Genomic DNA, 23,692 nt, shown 5'->3' on the forward strand with positions numbered 1-23,692 from the left:
AGAAAACAGTCTTTTCTGTTTATGGCAGCTGGTTTACATTTTTTCAAATTGAGAAACAGCATTAGTTGATTCTGGACTCAATCTTTAAAATAAAGCTAATCAAACTCTAACTCTTAGTATACTTATCCCTGAATAGGAAGGGACACTAGCTGATACATAAGTGCTACACATCTTCAGACAAAAGTTGCTGTAGGCAACCAGTCATTTGAAGGGAATTAAAAGGGCTGATTTTTAAAAATGGTAGATTTAAACTTCTAAAATGTTCTCCTTACTGTACTGATGGCTGATGTGTCTAGTCTTGGGCAAAGCTGTGCCAGTCCTTGAATTTGTTTCCTCTGCCCACAGGTGAGATCAGTGGGTCAGTGAACAAAAAGGAAGGTGCAGAGGAGACTAGGAGGAACCAAGTACTTCTTTCTCAGCTAGGAATGGATGATCTTGATCACAGATGTTTTTGCTATCACCTTCCAGTTCCATAAGAAAATAAACCAGTAACATGGAATGTTTTTTTCTTCTATTTGTTAGCTGCCAGCTGTCTTATTTCCCTGTTTTGAGTTAGCACACAGTGGCTCTAATCAAAGCGACTTTGTGCTGCAAAAACCTTGAGCAGGAACACTTCTGCTGCATGCACACGTTACTTCATGTGAGGGTATGTACTGTTGAAGAAAGCACGAAGCAAAATACAAGAACTTGACTCGCTATATACTTAATTTCATGATTTTCAGCCCAAACAGTCAACAAATAATTTTATCAGTGATTATCCTTGGGGTTCTTGACCAAAGTAGAGAGGCAGACTTCTGTTCAGCTGAACACCCATGATGCTACTTTTGGCTCCCGCTGGCTGACTGCAGCTGTGAGGTACTAAAATTAGTCAAAGTAAGGCTGGTGAGAGCTTAATAGCCAAGCATCAGAGTGGCAAATTCACTCCCCAGATCAAGCTAGGAAAAAGTAGTAACCAGTAATTCTCATTTTATATTTAAATCATTAACTTCAGTAGGAGACTTGTCCTCTGTCAATTTCAGCTAAGCCACAGCCACACTGCATTATGTGGTTTTCTGCAACTCCATACATCAAGTGATTTTCAACTTGTACAGCATAGCTAGAGAAATGCACAGTGGAGCAGAATGGAAAGGAAAAAGGAAATTAAAGTACTATAACATCTACCACATCTCCATTTCCAGGAGAACAGATAACCACAGATACAGGAATCCTAACTCACAGTAAAAAAATAAAAATAAAATTACACAGTGAACCAAGCATTCAGCAAGAACACCTAGATTGCCCATTTGGAAAGTATATTTCTGTCAGCAGCAAATATGATAAAGTATCTACATTTAAAAGTGATCTCCAGTATCCCACCTTTGAACACTTGGTGCACGGTCCATGCCCCCATTAAGCACTCGCACTGTCCCAGCACAGAGAGGCAAGGCAACAAGATGGCATTTCACAATGTAATAGGAAACCTAGTTTGCTGGGAAGGGAGCTGGCAAACTAGCCCCTAGGAAATAAAAAAGCTAGCGCACCATTTAATTAGGAGACTGGGAGTATCAGTTTCAAGGTTTCTAATTTATTATTTTGTGCATTTAGTGCTTGTTTGTTTTTAGGCCATTTCTGGAGGGGAACAAAACAAGAGATGAAGCTTGTAGTCTTTAATAATTGTAAAGAAAATATAAATGCTTATCAGCTGCTGGTTACAGGTATTTGTCACTTTAAGATGATAAGTATGCAAGTATTTTATGAAATAAAGCATTTAGGTTTGAAATTGGTAAAAGAGGATTCCATTTCAGCTCAGTCTGGAGCGCTCATGGTAATTTAGTTAGGCTGGTTTTCATACAAATGCCTGTACTTGCTTTTAAAACAGAAAAGGATCTAGAGAACATGGTATTGGGCTGCCCACAAAATCCTTGATCAAAACAAACACCTGTAATTATCTTCAGAATCTCCTGTAGCTATCTTTGGTACATTTGTGATTCCAACAGACCAGAGGACACAATGAGTTTCTGTAACCTTTTCTGAAAGAGTCTTACACAGTACTAGTTAATTATTTGTCCTGTTCTTAGAAGCAGACATTAGCCTTTGATACAAATCAGAGAGGATGGCTGGGGAAATGCATTTGCTGAAGGGAGAAGTAAGCTCATCATCTACAAATCAAAATGGAAAGAGGCCCCCCAGTAGCTGTACATACTGAGTTTCTCTTACTGGCAGCACAGCTCTAGTTCAAAATGTGCAAGTAAAACAGATTCTGCTTTTCTGCTACAATTTCCTCCCTTTCAAATTTATATCACCCAGTGCACAGGATACATTAATGAGCCTTACAGCCTGGCACCTGAAAAATAAAAAAAATTATTCAAGGATCTTGAACCAGAGGAAGAACGTAATCACACCGTTAGTAATGGCAAATTTATTCTTGTTACTAGCAAAGACATAACCAGTTGCCCTTTAAAGCACAATTTTTTTGACTCACAACAATGATGTGATGTGCTATTGCTTCAGAAAGTTGGATGAGTATGGACTGGAGCATGCTCTGAAGGTTCAGTGATGCTGGCAGTCTAGAATCCGTCACAAATCTTGAGGAACTTCATGAAAAGCAGCACAGCTTCATTACTAAACAGTCAAGAACTGCCTAACTACATTAAAATATCTGTACCTCAGAAGTCTTGGGTTTGAAGTCCTTTAGAGCACAGGAAAGAATCCAGCTGGACAGGGGACTTAACAACAGATATGTTGGATAAAAAAGGGTCGGGGGAGAAGGAGGCACAAACCAGATCACTACTCTCTCCCTGTTCCCATTCCCGTCTCTTCTCTAACCTGGAAGTAAAAAAATAACTTTATTTTTGGGGAAGAGAGGTTGGAAATCTTCCTCTGGCAGCAGCTTCAGGTGTGAAGCAAACAGGATCATCAGAGCAGAGTAAGCTCCTTATCCTCCCTGAGGTGCCAGCTCAAAACACATCCCTTCATTTCTTTTGGTTGCTTCAGGCTATACACCCTCCCCGCTGTGAAAGCCATATAGTAAAACATCCCCAGCAGAGCACAGCATCTGCTCAAAAGCTGCAGAATCTTAACAGGCAATCCAGGCCTGTAAATTACCATCATTGATCTGTCCCAAGATCCTCAAACATATGTACAGTTACCTCGCTCTCTAAAACTCGGGAACCCTGCAACACTAGAAATCAGAACATGAATTTCCATCCAAGGACTCGCCTCCTTTTCCTAAGGGAGATTGTACCATGTACCTAGAGTTAGTGATGCCTGGTCAGATCGAGAACGCATGTCAGTGGCACAGAACCCAGAGCTTCCTCCTTAACGCGCTCCCCTGGGGTACATGGGTGCTGGGCTCAGATCTCATCCCCTCCTGGATTGAGACATGTGCGTCCTAATCACCAGTACAGGAATCTCTCAGCCATGGATACGTCTGCATGTTTGTGCTCTCACAGATGTTTAAGAATCATCTGCCAAAGCAGGCACTCAGTTTCTAAAGGGAAAACCCTCCCCACTGAGTTACCTAATTACTTGCATAGTCACTGGTATGAAGTGGAGACCAAGTTCCAAGTCTTCGGGTCTTTTGCAGCCCAAACATGCCCTACCAGTAAAAATATCCTAAAATTAAGACACAGCCAGACAGATCCACACATGTCTTTCCAGAATGCTGAAGTACTCAGACTACCCAGTCAAGGAAATCCCAATTTTGGGTATGATTCATCATGGCCTTCCAAGATTTCAACTAAGTTCTAGGTAAAGAATTAGGTCAGCATCTTCACACATGCTCAGCAGCACAGGTACAGGCTATGGGAATGTGCAGATGCAAAGCGTAGATGTAGATGGTTTCTACCGCAGTGAGGTAGACATTTAAATGCATTTAAGGACTTAGATCCATGTCAGTGAACAAGGGCTGTAAGCTCCTCAGTGAGTTAGAGCTTCTATAAAAATCACCATTAAAATTGAAGTATCCTTGGATACTTTCTCAGCAATTATACCAAGAACAGACTGAAGATGAAAAAAAACAAACTATCATCTCACCAGTTGTCATCCCTTCAAAGCTGCTTTAAGACACCAGTCGCATGGTGGGGAACTCATATTTTGCAGCTTTAGATGCACCTGTTCTGCAAATAAATAAATCTCATATCTTTCAAGCAATTCATTTCCATACCAGTTAGAAAAACAAAATTAACTCCCAAAGAAAATAATCTTCAGCCTCATTCCAAAAGAATTATAGTTCTATTCTCAGCACAGTATTTACCTTTACATACTAATTTCACTAATCTCCATTCAGTAGGTGATTAGGACAGTAAAGAATCTGCCAGGGATTTCTCTGTGGTTGCACACCAAATACATCTGCCTGACATGAACGACAGGAATGTTAATGCCAGTTTAAATAACAAGTCCTTAAATGATTCAGTTTAATGCCTGCTTTAGTGAAAGCTTTGTTTGCAAAAAGGTCAAGAACGTTTCTTATGCATCGACCATCATTTATGTTTTGGTCTCGTAACCAACGCCTGCAAGTTGGCAGGCCCACCCCATACAGTTCCGAAAATGTCCTTCTCTGTCCTTAGGGCAGCTTCCAGTGGTAGCTCTCTTCCCGCTGTCACCACTTTTTTCACAGCCCGAATCACGCTGGCTGGACCCTCTGTGTACTGACTCAGCCAGGCTTGGGCTTCTTCTAATGCTCCCGTTTCATCTGAAGACGACAACGTCTCCTCCGAGAGCCCAAGGCGCAGAGCTCTCTCGGGGTCCACCCTGGCAGCCCCGCTCAGCAGCCGGAGGGCAGCCGCGCTGCCAACGATCCGCACCAGCCGGGCAGCTCCTCCCCAGCCTGGCACCAGGCCCATGTGTTTATGGACAAACCGAATTTCACTCCCTGGCGTCATCAACCTGTCAACGAAAAACAAACATGCAGAGGTCAATCCATGCATCGACTTCCCTGTTCAGCTTGCCCGCACTAGATTTTCTATTTTCTCCTCCCCTCTGCTTCCAAAGGCTGATATAACCTGACAGCATGCTGGTTACAGCCAGAGCTGGAGTATCTCAATTTTTACATCACCCGGTGCCTTAAGCTGCAGCTTTTGGCCCTTCTCAAAATGAGATACGTAGGCTGCAACAAGTAAAGATGTTTAGTGCCCGCACTGATGCCTGTAGTCAGTTCTAAAAAGTATTTGAAAACAGAATTGCAAAGACGGAGGGCACGTTACACTTATTCACAGTGCTGACATTGCCCTGCTAATTCATGCCTAAAAACAACAGGGTTCTGTCTAAAACCCAAGCGAACTAACACACAAAAGGTATTTCTCAAGAGAATGGATCGTGGTCTTAGTACTGATCTGTGCTGAGGAGGTTCTGTCAGCGCCCTGGTGCTTGATTATAGCACAGTTGGTGAGGTTTTTTGTTCCATACTTTAGAGGGTCCATGTAAGTTTTATTTTTATCTGCTCACTACAGCAAGAGAAGTGAAGATGGATGCTCAACTTCTGGCCCACAACATATAACAGAATTGCTTTCTATTTGTGCCTTACAGTGTGTAATAGAATTGCTCCCCTCCAGAAGGTAGAGTCACATTCCTTTTCTCAAAGATTTCACGTCTTTGCTTCTTTTCTACAGTCTGTCACCTCCCTTATTTAAGAACTCACCCTGAGCTGATTAAGCTATCTCCCTGGAGGAGCTCTGCTGCAGCCGATTGTACTGTCTCCACATAGTGTTCACGCTGACACACATTAGATTAGTGGAAACAGCCTCTAGAAATTCAATCATATAGAAACGACGTAGAGAAGCAGACCAGTACTTGCTCTTTCTTAAGATGGTGTTCTGCAGTGTGGTTGCTTGCTGGTGTTTAGAAGACAAGGGATGTAACTTGTGAAGTGGATCAGCTTCTACTTCAAGCACTAATTGGCTTTCTGAAGTTAAATCATGTAATACTAAGATCTACACACAAGTCTGTTTCCTAATAATGCAGTTTTCCATAATGAAAATACCAAGGTGAACAGCTTTAAAAGGGGAAATAAAAATAAAAACTTGAAAAATGCAACGACTTCTAGGAACTTACAGTTCCCAAATCTGCTTAGTTATTGTTAATTGTAAGTTTGCTTGGTTGCTTTTTTTTCTTAACCAGAGCACCATCAGCATTCATGCCATGCTACAAAGCACCAGGGCTGAAGAGCTTACGCTTTATCCCAGACCCAACACAATGCACAAAGGCAACAGCTGACATGCCAGATTGCATGAAAGCCTTTTTGTAGAGATAGTGGAGGAAGGTTGTGTGACAAAAGGAAGAGAGCAGAGTATTGCAGGGGAGGAAAGGCTTTTAGCTAACACTAGCAAGTGCTTCCCAAGCCCAGCAAATCCCAGGGAGCTCAGGTCTCTCCTCTTCGCAAGGAAGACTCTGCAAGTAGCCCAAAACTCCTTTACTGGCTCGGCTTACTTTGCAATTTGCTGACACCCAGCATCCCACTGGGAAAGCAATAATGAAAACATTATTAAGGGTTTAATTCTAGCTGTGCTGAGCAACATGAAGCATTAAAAAAGAAGCAGTCATCAGCAGCTCGGCATCTGATGCTAGACTATCTGTAGGCAGTGTCGTAACACAACCACATCGCAGGTCAGAAGACAACGCTGAATTTGTTGAGTCTGAGACTGTCCCAGGCACCCGAGCTCAGGCCGTAAGGACAGGCATTTCCGTGCATGTCCTGTGGGCACACAGGGAATCATCTGGGAAGCTGGGTCAACGTGCTCTGAAGTTTGCACGGGAAGTCAAATCCTACATTAGAAGCACAGCCGATCCATCAGCATCAAGAAGAAAAAAGCTGAAAACATTTAGTATGTGGGAAAGGCTCTGTTATCTTGCAGAGTCTTCACCTCCCTCTGAGAAAATGGAACCAAACATGATGAAAGGAAAATAAACGATTGACAGCTAAATCCATAGAGACTGTGAGGCTGCAACTTCCAGGATCTCATTGGGATTCACCTCTCCCTGCAATGCTCCTTCGAACAAGCTCCACAGAAAATAGGTAAGTGGTTGTAGTGGCTGACCCCCAGCCGGCAGCTGAGCACTACACGGCCGCTGAACTCACACCCCCACCCTCCATGGGATGGGCAGGAGAACTGGAAGAGAAAGGTAAAACTTGTGGGTTGGGATAAGGACAGTTTACTGGGACAGCAAAGGAAGAGGAAAATAACGACAACAACAGTACTTAGAATATACAAAGCAGGTGATGCACAATGCAATTTGCTCACCACTCAGAACCCAATGTCCAGCCCATCCCCAAGCAGCAACCCTCTTCCCTGCCCTGCTCCTCCTTTATATACTGAGCATGACATCATGGCATCCAATATCCCTTTGGCTAGTTTGGGTCAGCTATACTGGCTGTGTCCCCTCCCAGCTTCTTGTGAAAATTAACTCTGTCCCAGCCAAACACCAGGACAGTGGTGGTCAGTAGAAGGTGTAAAGGTAGTCTTGGACTGTCTTCAGGCTTAAGAAAGGTATCTATGGTTTTTCAGACTTTTCAACTGTGAATCCTCTCCCGAAGTCACGCCATTTCTGATGGAAACCACCCATCGCGCTCTCTGTTAGGTACACCGCTCGCTCTCAGTCCCCATGCCCAAGGAAGCAATGGAGACCTGAGCTCAGATCTGAAGAGGTGTATGCCGCTGCCAAGCTAGCCTGAGATCAGCCTCTGAACATCACCAGCTGCAGCCTCGCATAAATATTTCCCTTTTTATTTTATGAAAGGAATTGAGTCTACCTTCTGAGACATGACAGATCTGATCTCCCATTAGATGAATTTATGTAAGGAAAGTACATCAAGCATTACTAAACACAAAGAGGCAGACATCAAAAAGCTGAAAAGCCAGAAGTACCATTCTATTCCTGAGCTGTTTATACCTTATTCACCTAGTACTGGCCCTGCCTGAGACAGAATAGCAGATGAATACAAAATGAACCCTGATTTGACTCAGTATGCCTGTTCTTGTCTTCCAGGTGAAGAGAATTTAAATCTGGGTCTCCTGTATCCCAGGGGAAGGTTATACCACTAGGCTCCTGGACATAGGCCTTCCCTGCCCTAAAAAAAGAAGATAATCTATTGCATGACAATACTGAAAAAATATTTATTAAATGGAATTAATGTAACAAAGTAACTGAAGACCTTAGAAGCAGAGAAACATCTTTCAGAAGTGTGAAGGGTAGCAAAATCCTCACAATTTATATTGGAAATAAGAGGTTAAATTGCAGCTGAAACCTTCTAAGAACATTATATTTCCATGTTACAAGCACTACAACACCCGTAGGAAGAAAGCACAGCCACCATGGGCCACATCCAATTTGGGGTTAGTCATCTAAAGCAAACAAGAGCTACAGCAAATGTTCCTGCTGTACATTTTAAAATGTTCTCAGACGTGCTAAATGTTACAAATCCTCCACCTTTGATCAGAGGATTCCTTCACTCCGTGACATCTCATTGCGCCCACAAACTACTGACTGTCACGCCGCACCACATCACCAGCAATGCACGGGAGAAGAAAATCTTGTTTGCCATTAACAAGGCAAGCTAACAAATCCAGGTAACTTGCTTCCTCAAAGGCGGCACTTGCTGTGACCTAACAGCTGTGCTTTCCTTTGCTAAAGTATTTCCCAGCTACTTGAACCTGGAGCATATATAATGAAAGCTGAAAATGCAAACAAAAATGTATTTTCTCAGTTCTTCATACCTGCTTTTTATAGTACTCCTGTTACTGAACTGTTCCAACAGGTATAATCAGTTCCTTGGGCAGAATTCAGATTATATTGAGGTTTCTGCTGGTCCTTTCCTGGACTTTGGGGTTTGAATTATATTCAGCATTCTGACAAGGCAAAGGCACTAATGAAGTTCACTAGGGAGGGACAAATACCATCCTCTATTTTATGCATTTTAAGAGCTCCTACCACTATGCTTCTGAAACCCATGATGGAAAAAAAGGATGCCTAAAACATTAAATGCGTTGTCAGCAACCTGGCTTTTGTTCCCATCCCTGTTTGACTCCCAGGGTCACGTAAGGACGCAGCTCCTGACTTCCAATCTTCTCCTTTTAGCTGGCGTGAGACAGGCACACCATGGACGGAGGCACCCGGCATCACGCAGTGCTGCAGCACCTGCTTCTTAGCTACGGTTATACTGAGAGGGCAGCCAGAATTGCAGGAAATTACTTCTGTCTCCCCCACAAATACTTTGGCCTCCTGCTCTCAAACCACCAATCAACATAACTAATAAGCAAAGCTTATGCCTTGGGTCATAGGAAGTTCCCTCACCAAATCAGCTAACTTCTATAAATTTGGGTAACGCTACCTATGAGGTGACTGAACCAACACAAAGTGGAAAATTCTCCAAAAAACAGAGTCAAAGGCCTTGGGATACAATTAAAAGACATCCATAATTTTAACATGCTGTAAAGCAAGAGTTATTGAAATAGAAATAATAAGAAAATTTCAAATACAACTAGACATTTTTGCAAAATACAGGTAGACATCCAGACACATGAAAAGCAATGGTCATGGTCAACCACACATGCATTTTGGCCGACTGTCATTACTCAGTGAAGACAGCAAGGACACAGTATTGATATCTAAGGCTTTCAACCAACCATCCAAACTACACACACAACTATTACAAGCACAGGAAAAGAGAGATGTTAAAGAAAAAAGAAAATTGCCAGGAAAATGGTAACAGAAAGAAGACTATCAAGGGCCAAACACTTGTTTTAACCAGCAAACAACAGAACAAAGTTGATGTACAATCCAGTCATATGCTTTCCCCAACATGTATGTTTTTCTAATACAATCATCACTATGATATCAGCTTAATTAACTCTTGTTAAATTAAGTAACAGCTGTGCTATGCTGACATGTTGCCAAAACAGCTTTTTAAAATGCACTCTGCTGGGCAGTGCAAGTTCAAGACTTTGTTAGAGGTCAGGTATGACATTATCTGTGGGTGGTGTTTATCATGCAAATGGAACTTGTTTTGCCAGGTGGGCATGAAAATTTGATGACCTTGATTGCAAGTGACAAAAGCTCAGGTATAACTAGTTTAGGATTTTGCAACTTCGCTTGGCAAGTGTCACCAGGACCATCCACCGCAGCAGCAGCTCTCAAATGCATGCTGGACCTTAGGCAAGCAAGAAAGCCAGAGCCCTTTGTCCACATCTTCCCTGTTCTCCTACTGCACCTTCTCAACACTCAAAATACAGTCTCTGTCTCATCACTTCACCTGCATGTTGCACCTCATAGTCACACTCCACCTTCCTTACACTTCTTCAGCATCCCACAGGGCACAGGAGATCCCAGTATTGGTGGTGGGTTCTTGCAGCAAGTGACTGTGGCTCAGGCTGCAGAGTTACACAGGTAATACCTGTAATCTGATCTCCCTTCTCCTCTTGCTGATGCATGCAAAACCCACAAAAAAAAAAAAAAAAAAAAAAGTGCTGCTCTTACAAAGTGCTGCTGAACACATGCAGTTGATGGGATGGTTTTAGTCAGCTAGGGTGTTACAAAGCAAGGCAGAGTTGTGATTGTTTAATTACAAATCAGGGCTTTTGTTGTACAGATAAAGGAACAGGTAGTTTAGTTCTTACTTGGTTGCTATAAATTCAACAGAGTCCTTTATTTCGGGTTGGTCCAGTACATAAATCACATAATATCTTCTAGGCAGCATACTACACCTCTGGCTTTGCAAAAAAAACACATAAAGAAAAAAACCTCTAAGTGGACAGCTGAAACAATAACTGTTGAGATGAGGTAGGAGTGGGTAGGTGGATACGAAAGCATTTCCATAGAAGAGAGAAGTCACCCTGAATCTTTCACTGGAGGCAAAATCATTGCCATAGGCATCTAGAGTTCAGTACCGCTATAGGACCTGAATAGCTGAGATCTCCTGTACTGTCCATCATGGCACAGGAAAATCAAGGTCCATCTGTGCCCAAGGAGATGCAAGCGTGTAAAATGGTCTTCAGCCAACAACAGGATAAAACTCTTCCTAGAGCCACAAAAGGGCTATGCAAACCTATGATTAGTGGCTGCAGCACATGCTGGGAGCACCTGTCCTGCCCAAAAACCCAAGTTCTGGTGGACTCCTCTGATGCCTCCAGCCCCTGTGCTGCAAATGCAGCCAGCCAATTCTGGAACTTCACTTCCATGGCACAGGCTGGGGCACCAGGGGGTCTTGGCCCAGCAAGTGGCAGCCCTGCAGGCTGGACTGCAAGGACAAATTAACTGGGGCTCCAGGTGCTGTTAGCTTGAAGCTTGGGCAAGCACCGTCACACAAGTAGTCAAGCACTGCTGCAACTGCACACGATCTTGAATGGTGCACACACTGTAGTTTGGAAACCTCCAGGCTAGCTGCCTTCTCCCTATTTGCTTTAGCATGGCAGGTGGCCCTGCAAGTTTTAACATGTACCTAGTGCTCCATCCACCTCTGATATCTGCATTCCAAATCTCAGAGTCAGAAAGATACACCAGAGATCATGTATCTTCCCATTTAATATATCTAAAACCTATCCTTCCCACCATACATGGACAGATATTAATGCACATGTAAGAAACTACAGAACTTCCTTAGCATTAAGGTACAAATTACTGAGGCCTCGTATATGAAAGCTCCTTGGCAATTTACTGCAAAGCTCATCCCTACCTTCTCCAGAATCTTTTCACAACAGTAATTTCTGAGGATAGCCTTGAAAACAAGACCTGAATATGAACCACTGCCTTGACATCTTCACAAAGTCACAGAAAGCCTGAAATTAAGAGTACTGACTAAAGGTAAGGCTGCAGTTCATGCCTGCAAAGACCTAACCTGGAAATCTAAATATCGATAGTTATGACAACATGGGTTCTCATAGCGACAACTTGTCTTGTGTAAGTATTTAGTCTCTCAAAATATTCTTAGGACCATAAATCTTACTAGAAAGGCTAGGAATACTTTCATCAGTATTTAACTGCAGAGTGTATGGGGTTTTATTTTTAATTTAAAACCCCCTACTTCTAGCCCTATTTAATATTCATAGAATCATAGAATGGTTTGGGTTGGAAGGGACCTCAAAGACGATCTAGTTCCAACCCCCCTGCCATGGGCAGGGACACCCTCCACTAGACCACGTTGCCCAAAGCCCCATCCAACCTGGCCTTGAACACTTCCAGGGAGGGGGCAGCCACAGCTTCTCTGGGCAACCTGTTCCAGTGCCTCATCACCCTCACAGTAAAGAATTTCGTCCTTATACCTAATCTAAATATGCCCTCCTTCAGTTTAAACCCATTACCCCTTGTCCTATCACTACTTGCCCTTGTAAACAGTCCCTCTTCAGATTTCCTCAAGGCTCCCTTTAGGTACCAGAAGGCTGCTAGAAGGTCTCCCCAGAGCCTTCTCTTCTCCAGGCTGAACAACTCCAACTCTCTCAGCCTGTCCTCATAGGAGAGGTGCTCCAGCCCTCTGATCAGCTTTGTAGGCCTCCTCTGGACTCTCTAACAGCTCCATGTCTCTCCTGTACTGGTGCCCCCAGAGCTGGACGCAGTACTCCAGGTGGGGTCTCACAAGAGCAGAGTAGAGGGGCAGGATCACCTCCCTTGTGATCTGCTGGTCACACTTCTTTTGATGCAGCCCAGGATACATTTGGCTTTGTGGGCTGCAAGCGCACATTGCTGGCTCAACAACACTCCCAAATCCTTCTCCTCAGTGCTACTCTCAATCCATTCCCTGCCCAGCCTGTAGTTGTGCTTGGGATTGCCCTGACCCATGTACAAGACCTTGCACTTGGCCTTGTTGAACTTCACAAGGTTTGCACAGGCCACCTCTCAAACCTGTCAAGGCATCCCTTCCCTCCAGCATGTCAAACACACCACACAGCTTGATGTCATTGGCAAACTCGCTGAGGGTGCACACAATACCACTGTCCACGTCGCCAAAGATATTAAACAGTGCCGGTCCCAGTACCATACCCTGAGGAATGCCACTGGTCACTGATCTCCCCTTGGATATCAAGCCATTGACCACAACTCTTTGAGTGCGACCATCCAGCCAATTCCTTATCCACCAAGTGGTCCATCCATTACATCCCTGTCTCTCCAATTTAGAGACAAGGATGTCATGCTTTGCACAAGTCCAGGTAGATTATGTCAGTTTTTCTTCCCTTCTCCACCAACGATGTAATTCCATCATAGCAGGCCACCAAATTTGTCAGGCAAGATTTGCCCTCAGTGAAGCCATGTTGGCTGTCACCAATCAGATCCTTAATTTCCATGTGCCTTAGCATGGTTGCCAGCAGAATCTGCTCCATGATCTTGCTGAGCACAGAGGTGAGACTGACCAGCCTGTAGGTCCCTGGCTCTTCCTTCAGGTTCCTTAGACAGTCTCAGACTTGATCTTTTCCTACAGGAAGCAGTTCTTCATTCTCCCAGTCCCTGCCTTTGCCTTCTGTGACTTGGCTGGTGTGGCTAGAGCACGGTCAGTGAAGACTGAGGCAAAAAGAGTCATTGAGTATCTCAGCTTTCTCCATATCCTGGGTAATAAGGTCTCCTGTTTCATTCCGGAAGGGGCCCACATTTTCCCTAGTCTTCCTTTAATCACTGATGTACCTATAGAAGCCTTTTTTGTTGCTCTTAACATCCCTGGCCAGATATAATTCTATCAGGGCTTTGGCTTTCCTAACCTGATCCCTGGCTGCTTGGACAATTTCTCTGTATTCCTCCCAGGCTACCTGCCCTTGCTTCCACCCATTCCAACACACAAGCCTTCCATGGTTATTACAGAAATTTACCTTAAAACAACAACTGCATTAACCAGTCATTTTTGCAATAAAAAATTAATTTTGAAGCAGCAAGGTACTGTGGGAAGAATATTCTGCAGAAGAAATATGCAGCAATACACTAAAATAATTTAGCTAGTCAGCAATGCTGCTGATGAGCAGTTTCCAGTCCTTACTTCAATTTTCATGACAGATGCTGTTAGAATTAGACCTTCAAGAATAAGACAGTCTCCTCCGAAAAGCAAGTTGAGACTAATTAATCTGTCTCTGCCTATCCAGTGCAGTGTCTCATCAGTCTCTTTATCACTACACCATCAAATAATTACCCAGGTACTCTGTAAAGGGATTATCTAGACAAAACAGCTAAAGAGTTTTCTGAAATTCAGCTATCTTACTACACCCTCTATCCCCCAAAAAACCTCCTAATTCTTTGAAAATATTAACAAGGGGATTCATCCTGAGAAGAGTTAGTCATAATTTCACTTATCTTTCAATCTCACTTGATTAATTGGATAGGCTTTAAAGGATCAAAAAGCCTGTTATACTTTTCATAAATAACTCCTTGCTAATTATATTTAGCAAATCTTTGAACTATAACAATGCAGTGAATATCGGCCAGCCATGACTGCTCTGCACTTTCCCAGCACAGCTTGCTGTTATTAATTCCCCCTGCTCCTCTCCCGTATCTTCTCTCTCATGCAGAGCTTCTCATGTTTCTGCCCTAGCAGAGAAAGAGTAAGACCATTAGACATTACAGCAATTGCTGCTTCAGAGCTCTGGCAACATGAAGTGAGACTTCCAAAGTGAAAATACTGATAGAACTAAGGATTTGTCCTACATGCTTTTGGTGACAGTGTGCAGACTGGCACCCTAAAAACAACCCCCTAAACCTTTGCTTTTTCTGAAAATTCTTTAGTCACAAATATTCACTTGACAAATGCCTAAATGGTAACCACTAAAGAATATAAAAATGAAGACAAATTGTTTAAGAGAGTTTGGGGAAATTATGTCCCATGTGCATATTGTAGATACAATTGCACAAAGGAGCTCTGCGATCCCAAAAGTCAATAGGGTAAGAGAAGACTGTGCACATTAATGATCTCTCCTGTTTATGAGCTTTAATCTGTAACTTTTACTACAGGAATGCAATGGAAAGAAGTAGGTCCGGCTACTATTTTAATAAGTCCATCAGAAAGTCAGCCCTCTCAAATCCTTTCAGTGATTAAAAGAAAACAACACATCTTCTTTACTTGAGGTTTAAATAAATTAAAATGATACCCAAGAACCAAAATAAAAAAACCCTACTGAGCCTCCCCAGTACAGAGTGTTCTAGGCACGCTCTGTAACTCGGTGTCAAAGGAGTAGGCTTGATGCCAGCCTAAGAAATCTCACCAACATGAGAGTTCTCTTTTCTCACAGCTCTTTTCAAATTGCCTTACAGATTATATGGAATTTTATTTATAGTTACTGAATTATTTTGTAACACTCTTAGTGCATCCATTTTCCCCACACTCACAACAAAAGCTAAGAATCAAGGTTTACATAAAGTAGCCTAAGAGAAAGTATCTCAAGCCTCCCTAGCACATTGCCTTTACCACCTTACTTTCTGCCCTTCAGTCAGATTTTCCAATGCATTTTACAGAGCAATGTATTTTCTTGAGCAAGAGTTAATGTTCTTCTGGGTTGGCTGGGAGACCCCAGGGGGGAGCAGATGGACCTAAAAAATGAGAGATGCAGTATTCAAAGGAAACCTTAAAATAACCATTTATAACATGACTCTATCATTCTTATTCACAACACTCAGAGTCAAATGAAATGCAGAAGAAAGAATGACAAAGTTGTATTTTTATCTAAAGACACAATGCTAAAATTCTGAAAAATGGAGTCCTAGATCAAAAAAAGGGGAAGATGGAGTAACAAGAGTTGGAAGCAGAGACGGAACACAGGGACATCAGAGAATAAACTGCCAGACATGAGCCATTTTAGGAGGAATATGTTCTCTGAGAATAAACAGGAGGTTAAGGTGAGGATAACTCCACTGTTTATTGCCCAAACATTCGGACGTTCAATGGAAGATGAGCCTCCAAAAGGAACAGAGTCAACTCAAAGAGGCTGCGAGATTATCAGTTTCAAAGGAAACCACTCCATGGAAAAAGCATAAAAGTAGTATTGTTACTAGCAAAAGATCTTGTGGATAACAGGAATTAAATTACAATAGGTAGATACAGAAATCTGCATGCCCCAAAAACCAGCATCTCATCAATAGCAAAGCCTGCACTGAGAAAAATGAAGAAAAGGCCAATCAGCAGCAAAAAGGAGTATGGTAAAATAGGAGAGCACTGTCAGCCAGCAAGACCCAGACTAAAACTGGTCCAGATACAATCGCGTATGAAAAACCAGGGAAGTGAAAAACGGTTTATTTCTCAAACACATCCCTGATCAAAGGAGAGTGGCTAAAAGAAGACCAAGGCAGACTGTTAATTTGAGAGAGGGCTTATGGAAGGAAAGAAACACGGGGAAAGAAGCTGTTGCTAATACCCTGCAAGGGGAGCAGGGCAGCCTCAAACAAGACAAGGTAGGTAGGGCCCTCTAAAAGTCTCCCGCAGGCGATGCTCACTGTCACACTGGCTGCCACCAACTCAAGACAGCTCTCCCAATCTCTTGCTGGACCAGAAGCTCCCAGAAGTCAGCTACAGATGAAGGCTCACCCAGCAGACCTGGATTAGGGGTTTTAAATCTAATTTCTTACCTCAGGCTTGACACTTTCTCACCCATGGCTTCACAGAAGCTGGAGAGAGAAAAGCATGCTATAAAAAGCTACATTTCTTCTAAAAGGGATAAATTAAGCTGAATATTGGACATTCCAAAAAGGCTTTTCCTGTAGCAGGAATGAAAAATTGAATTAGATGACAGATCACAGATCAAGAAATAGGGGCCCAAAAAAGCATGACTGATTAAAACTCCACAAGCTGTTTTTAAGGAACCAAGACGAGCCTTCCCCCCCCCCCCTCCCTTATAATTTTTCAATAAGCTGACAGGAAAGAAAATTATTTGGCCAAACTGCAACATGAACCTGCCACATTTCCCAGGCTGATACTCTTTGAGGTCCACATGCGATGCCCATAGGGGTTTACCACAGCCCAGGGTGCTATCCCCCCACGGCGGGCTGTGGGTGCTGGGAGGTGGGCAGCACCACGCAAGGGGGCTGTGGAGATGGGGAGAGGGCTGGCCAGGGGACTCGTGCAGCCCCCCTTTTCCTCTGTGCCTGAGCATTCAGGTGAGCTGAGGAGACCCAAAAAACTGAAGAAAAAGTAAATTAAAAGGCCTTTCCCAAGTGAGACAGACATAGACTTTTTACAACTATGCAGTTAGCAATAAAGAGTCCCCAGTCCATGGGTGCTGCCTCGGATCTGTTTGACCAGACCTCCTGTGCGCACACGGGGAAGGAGCGGCATGGCCTTACAAAGGCTCATACCACGCACGCAAGGCTCATACCACAATTTAAGAGCGCACAGCATCAAGAGAATAAACCAGATAGTTACACTGGGGAGCTGTAATTCCCCTGAAGTGTGCAGTATAAACTCTGAAAATGGCATGAATCACCAGAGCCATAAAGTGGGACTGAGGCCCCATCACTCAAAATGCGGTGCCTGGATCCTCCTTTCTCCCCGCAGCTGTACGGCGGCAATCCGCGGGCTACCACCCCACTTCTCCTCCCCTGCTAACGACCCATGTCTTACCAATACTCTCCTCCTCCTCTAATTCCCAGCTATGATTTTATTTATATTACCCTGGTGTCAGCGGGTCCCAGGCACGGGCACGCTGCAACCTCCGTTACCACACAATTACTTTCAGAGTCGTTCTCATCTTGACGTAGCGCTCAAGTCTTACCCACGAAGCAGGTTTTAGCTATTCTTTACAGGCTGCCAAAGTCTCAATACACGAGTGAACGCCAAAATAATGCTCACATAAAAATTACTCATGCTGGAAATCTAAAATGTTACATGAATCTTTCCTTCCAAAAAAGGAACTACAGCTATTTGGATTTCATTCAAGCAAACACTTTGAACAACTGATAGGCCTTTTAGACTAAAGCAAAAATTTCCATTAGAAAAGATCCAGTGATATTTTACCAGATTCTTTGATGAAAAAAGACCACTTGGACGCAAAGATGTTTGATAATTGAAATTTTTAGTCAAATCTGAATGCCAGTATTCATCTAGAAATGAAAAAAGTACACTGAAGCTTGTTTTCAAACTGAAAATACTGTATTTTTAAAATCATGTGCACACTTTCCTGCAGCATATACACCCATGTTTATAACCTCACCTTTCCACATTTTTATTTCCATCATATATGTTTATCAAGACCAAAGAAAACAGAATAAAAGCCTCCTGAACCAAATTCAAGAGTCTCTTAAAGTAGGCACATTTCAGTCACATTCTGTGCTCATCTCCACTGCTGATACAGAAAGGGGAGGGGGAGCTTCCCAACACCGGCTCAGAGCTCGGCATCTAAAATGTCAAAAAGGCAAAGATCACCTCACTCGCCTCAACTCAGCCGACTGGAAAGGAACAGCATTTCTTGACATCAGCCCTAAGAGATGCAAGGTTCGAGTTGCTCTAATACTTTATGATGGATTTGATATATCACATTTCTGCAACCCACAGCACTAAAGGATTTAAAATACGTTGCAACGTCACACTAACAGCCCTGCACAAGACCTAGGGTAACAAGACACACTTTGAAATTCAGCTGTCTCTGCGCGCAGTGCTACTGATGCTGCATTTGCACATCCTACACAACAATTTCTGACTAAAGCAAAGAGAGATCATACGCTTATTTGAAATCACTGGTGATTAAATTATAATGAAATATTGCCTTTTTGTCAGGATACCAGGTTAATAATCTCAAACAAAAAATGCTGAGGGTTGTGGGTTTGGTTTTTTGGGTTGTTTTTTTTTTTAACAGTGGCTGTGACCTAAGTTTTAATTTTTCCAGATATGCAGATATATGATTTCACATCATCTTTTTTTTTTTTTGAGGGGGGGCCCCACAATGACATATCTCAAAAAAACCCCAAACATAAATGGGATAGAGAATTTAACATTAAAATTCTACATTAAAACAGTAACTTAGTTACTTCACCTCTTTACTTTTTAACACAGCACGTTAGTTATGTTGACAGGGAACTAAAGCCAGCTCCAGATCGCTAATTGATGGTATGTTCAGACAAGAAACAGGCACATTTTCAGCAACCTGTAGCAGATCCTCCACAAATATGCCTGTGCCAAATTCTCTTATCACTGAAAGTATAATTTCCCCTTGTATCTTTTTACAATCTTTCTCTCTCTTTCACAGACACACAAATCCACACTAATTGAACTTGTTTTTTCCTCAGTCTATATATTTGCTTTTTGTTTATGAATATGAACATATCAGCACACAGAACTGGAGGATAATACCTAGTAACAGACCACGGATACAGCAGAAGTTCTTACACATACAACAGTTTAAGCACAATGGGAATTTATTTAACATAAGAATTTATAATTTGATTTATTCATACTGTGACTGCTGAGTTACAGCAGTAGCAATTCATTTCTTACTAACTACAGAATCCAGGAAGAAGTAGGAAGCTGAAGCCACCAAGGTTCACAGGTTCAAACAGTCTCCAGTCTTGTTTAGCATAATTTTGGATATGTCTGGAAGGAACAGGAACACAGAGTTCCAGCCTGCAAGGCTCCAAATCTTCACTAAGACATTGGGTTGCTTTGGATTAGAGGGGGAAAAAGAAATGGGGGGTGAAGGGGAAGACTGGAAGGTATAATTGCGAAGGCAACGTTTACAATGAAAGTAGGTTTTGATCCACACAGCAACACCTGCTTATGCTTGCAAAAGCCCAGGGAAATTGAGTCATTTGGAGAAAATTTGGTCATTTAAATGAACAGTAACTCTGATGTGGATAATAACTCTTCAGATATCTACAATGTTAACTATATTGCTACCTGGAGTGATAGAGAGAGGAAGAGGAGATCCTTTCATAGTCCTTCACTAGCACATGACAGGACAGACAGACAGACAACGGGGACTCTGGAAGATATTCTCAGAAGTGGATTAAATGCAAAGTTAAGCAGTTGAAAGCTGTGGCTTCAGGGGAAACTGAGGCTATTTAACAGCTCCCTAAAGCCAACAGGAGAAGATTGTATCCCCACCCCTCCTGTTCTTTGTCACCTTCTAGAGGCCAAGTTCCTCCTTTACATTGGCTCTGGCCAATACCATACTCCTTTACAAACCACTTTAATTCACTGTAAGAACAGGAAATATCCAGGCTTTCTGTTGCTTTTTAGTGAGATAACTGATTCATACAGGCATCTTCACTGGTGCTTGGCAAACCAGAGGTAAGCAGTGAGCTGGGAATGGGCAGCAGAGACAGTCTGTCCTTCTCATGAAGCCACAGCTCAGCATAATCCCGCCTCAGAATCAGCAGAGTGCAATACCTAAGTACTTCTCAGCCTTCATATTAATCAACTTGTGGAGCGATCTGATTATAAATATATACATATATATCTTTAAAAGATTATTTTGGTAGTGAAGATCAGCAATGGAGTGTCAAACTCAAATACCTGCAGGCAGTTTATCTAAACTGGGGATTAGTCACTTCACAGATGCAAGCATAATGGACAATTTCAGTGCATTTGTACTCTTCCTAAACTAATTCTCCTTGAACCTTGAATGCTTCCCTACAGCGTACCGACAGCCCAGTGTTTCGGCAAGAATCAGCACGGGTCCAGCTCTGCATTCCCTAAAATCTGTCTTATCTAAGTTTTCCATTATCTGGGCTATCTCTGTTTTTTTTATTACTGTGCAGCACAGAATCAGCTGCAGACAGGAGTGTTCAACAGAAAGGACATAAGATTGCGTAGTAGAAGTGGTCTAAAACGTAGACACATGCTGATAACAAAAACCTCATTCACCCAAGACAAAATGGTTTGGCCTCCCAAAGGAAAAAAATAAATTGGAATTAAGTAAATCCCTACAAAAAGACAACCTCAGAAAGAAAACTTGAACTCAAATTCATGCTTTATTGCTGTTATTTACATTTCCAGTAAAATCAAACAGTGGTAAATTTGAACTGTATGCTATATAAAAAATTCTCAGCCTGGAAGACTGTAAACACATGAAATTCAAACCCAAATGAAAACTGGTAATAACGAAAAAACTAATTCCATTCCATAAATACAAGTCTAAAAAATACAAGCTCTCAAGTCCATTCCTAGCAGTGCTGCGATTCTTGAACCAGATGTCAAGTGTGCCAGGTCAAAAATAAGAACAGCCCTCTTAAAGACAGGCAACGTGAAACTTTTAAAACCATAATCCATCTCTCTGAAAATTCGTCAGAAAATTGTACTAACAAACCTCCCAGGGCTCTAAAAATGTGAAGTGATGCATGACTGCAATGGAATTCTAAAACTGCCAACTGATTTGAAGGAGGTTTTACGCACACACACACGAGAGAAAAAGTTTATATCCTTAAAAAAAGTGTTCTATGGCATATAGCAAGCACCTGAAGCTGTGAGAACCCACTCTCAGATTTGTTTACTGATTCTTCTCTGGATGATGTGCAGGAACGTTACGGAGTCACATCTAATGAAAAGTGCTTTGTCAGCCTGGACTTTGCAAGAACTCATGAATATGTGAAGCCCATCCTGTTACATTCATATCGTGCTCTGCCCAGTGAAAAGAGCTACTATGTACTGAGGCACCCTTATTTCAAACAGCGGCATCTTGTGTACCTAAAAGCTCCTCCTGATAAAACTAAAAGCCAAAATCCTTGCATGCAGCAAAGTATTTCCAAAGAGCCAGCGTGTTGTGCTCTGACATTCTGAAACCTATTCTCGGAAAAGCTTTCTGTAGAATACTAATGTCTTTACAGCTTCTCCCCCCTCTCCTTTTAAAGGAGCAACAACTGAACAGTCAGTCATAGTGGGCCTACATCTATGTAGTGGTTATATTATCTTCTGCTCCTCTTGTTTCATATAAATTACATTTAATGCACTAAATGCATGCTTGCAAAAGTAAATAAACACAAGTCATCACAAGAACACACACACCAAAAGCTATTCAATTACAGCGCATTTTGTTGTATCTCTTATTAGGCCTTTTATGGAACATGCCTAACACCTTAAAAAGTAATAATAAGCATGCCTACATATTTCACAAAAATATGGAAAATATCCAATTAGAATGCAGCAAGGCCAGTTTGATAAATGCAGTATTATTAGCATAAGCTTCTTCTCTTGTTAAAAGCTTGATTTTGTCATTCCCACAGATACAGGCCAGAAGTGTGCTCAGAAAGCAAACACCTCTTCAAATCAGCGGTGCTTTTTACGAAGTAGGATACAGCTCAGCACTAACAGGAGCAATGAAACTGGCCCTTTGCGATTTAACTGTGCAACATCAGCTACAGCTAAATAAATTGTAGTTGATTATTTTCAAAAAAAGAAAAGGAGAATACTGCTTACTTTACCTATCAGCCCATTTTGAGGTCAACAGTAAGAGAAATGGGTAGCTTTCCATCTTTGCACTCTCATCCTCTGCCTGGAGACATCACCTTTTAAATTGGATTCACACGGCAGTGATGCACCTCTATTTCAACTGCAGTAGCATCAGAGAGGAAAAAGGAGGGGGAGGGGGAGAGACTATATTTTTCAGAAGTGCTCAGGTGCAATGGAAGTCCATTCGCCAAGTGACATAGGACCAAATTTTTGAAGTTGTAGATGTTTCTAAAAGACCTACACAGACATCGCCCCAGCGAGATTTCTCAAAGGCACTGACGTGAAATAGAAGACAAGACAGCTCAGAATTCAAAGGTGGTTATTCTGGCTATTGGCTGGTAGCACACTACAGCTACTGCACTCAGAGATTATTGTGATCTACTAAATGCACAAATAGATTCATTACCAAACTGTCTCTGCCCCACATCTAACTGTTATCTTATTGCTCAACAACCCACTACAATTCTTGTCCAAATTCCTTAACTAACCCTGCCAAATCACTTCTCCTTAACTTTGTGCATTGTGCAAGCACAAGATGCACTTCAAGTTTCTGCAAACAGGGAACTCAGAACAGGTACTTCATTTCAATTAGTTGTAAAATTGTGTCACTGAATCCAATGTCACAGTCATTTGTGCACTTCACTAAAATGGCTGCAGTGTCATACAGAACCGCAACATACACTGACATTTGGCAGCAGAACCCATAAGCCATCTTCACAGGCTCAGAGAAAATATTCACCTGTGGAACACTGAAAAAAGTCTAGGTTTCTTGAAACTGTACTAAAAAGCTCAGCTGTCCAAACAAGTTTCATACCTGGATGGTTTTACATTACCCAGTTTTACAGAAATAATTGAGATAATTACAGTGTCAGAAGCCTTACCTTCACAATTTTCATATCAGAAAAAGTCTGAAAGGATTTTAATTACCTTGCACTTGTCTGGACGATATTTTTTTTTTCCCCAATCACGTTTATGATCTTTATAAGAATGCTGCTCTTACATAGAGTCATACTGCAACAATCCATAAAGCAGCTAAGATTGAAGATGATGTTTTGAGAAGATCTCTTCCTCCAGATCAAAGGTAGAGTGGCCTACGATGCTTTCACTTTTCATCACTGCCCTTATGTCAGCAATAAACATACCAGAGTTCATGCAGGCCCTCCCTAATCCAATTTTAAATGAGCTGGCTTAAAGCAGAGTAAGAGACAATTAGCCACAAGAACTGTCACTGGAAGAATACATCAGTAATATCTTAAACCACCTCAGCTATTTTAAAAATGGATTTGTCCACACCCCTCTACTTTAGTGGAGATGTGCATCATGCTGTCAGAGCACATTTCAGAGAAGGTACCATTTTGGTTCAAGTGAATCACTTCAACAGTA

The 23,692-nt window shown here is 42.2% G+C and overlaps 1 protein-coding gene across 4 annotated transcripts in view; it reads right to left on the minus strand.

The window, feature by feature from the left end:
* Positions 1-1,631: 1,631 nt before the first annotated feature.
* The window catches only part of ECHDC1 (ethylmalonyl-CoA decarboxylase 1), a 43,755-nt gene continuing 21,694 nt past the window's right edge, over positions 1,632-23,692 (minus strand). For all 4 annotated transcript variants that reach the window (XM_075748046.1, XM_075748047.1, XM_075748048.1 and 1 more), the window contains one exon: positions 1,632-4,866. In XM_075748046.1, coding sequence (XP_075604161.1) covers positions 4,461-4,866 — 406 coding nt within the window. In that variant the 3' untranslated portion in view covers positions 1,632-4,460. The remainder of the gene's footprint in view (positions 4,867-23,692) is intronic.

Source organism: Balearica regulorum, chromosome 3 (genome assembly GCF_011004875.1).
Source record: "Balearica regulorum gibbericeps isolate bBalReg1 chromosome 3, bBalReg1.pri, whole genome shotgun sequence".
NCBI lineage: Eukaryota > Metazoa > Chordata > Aves > Gruiformes > Gruidae > Balearica > Balearica regulorum.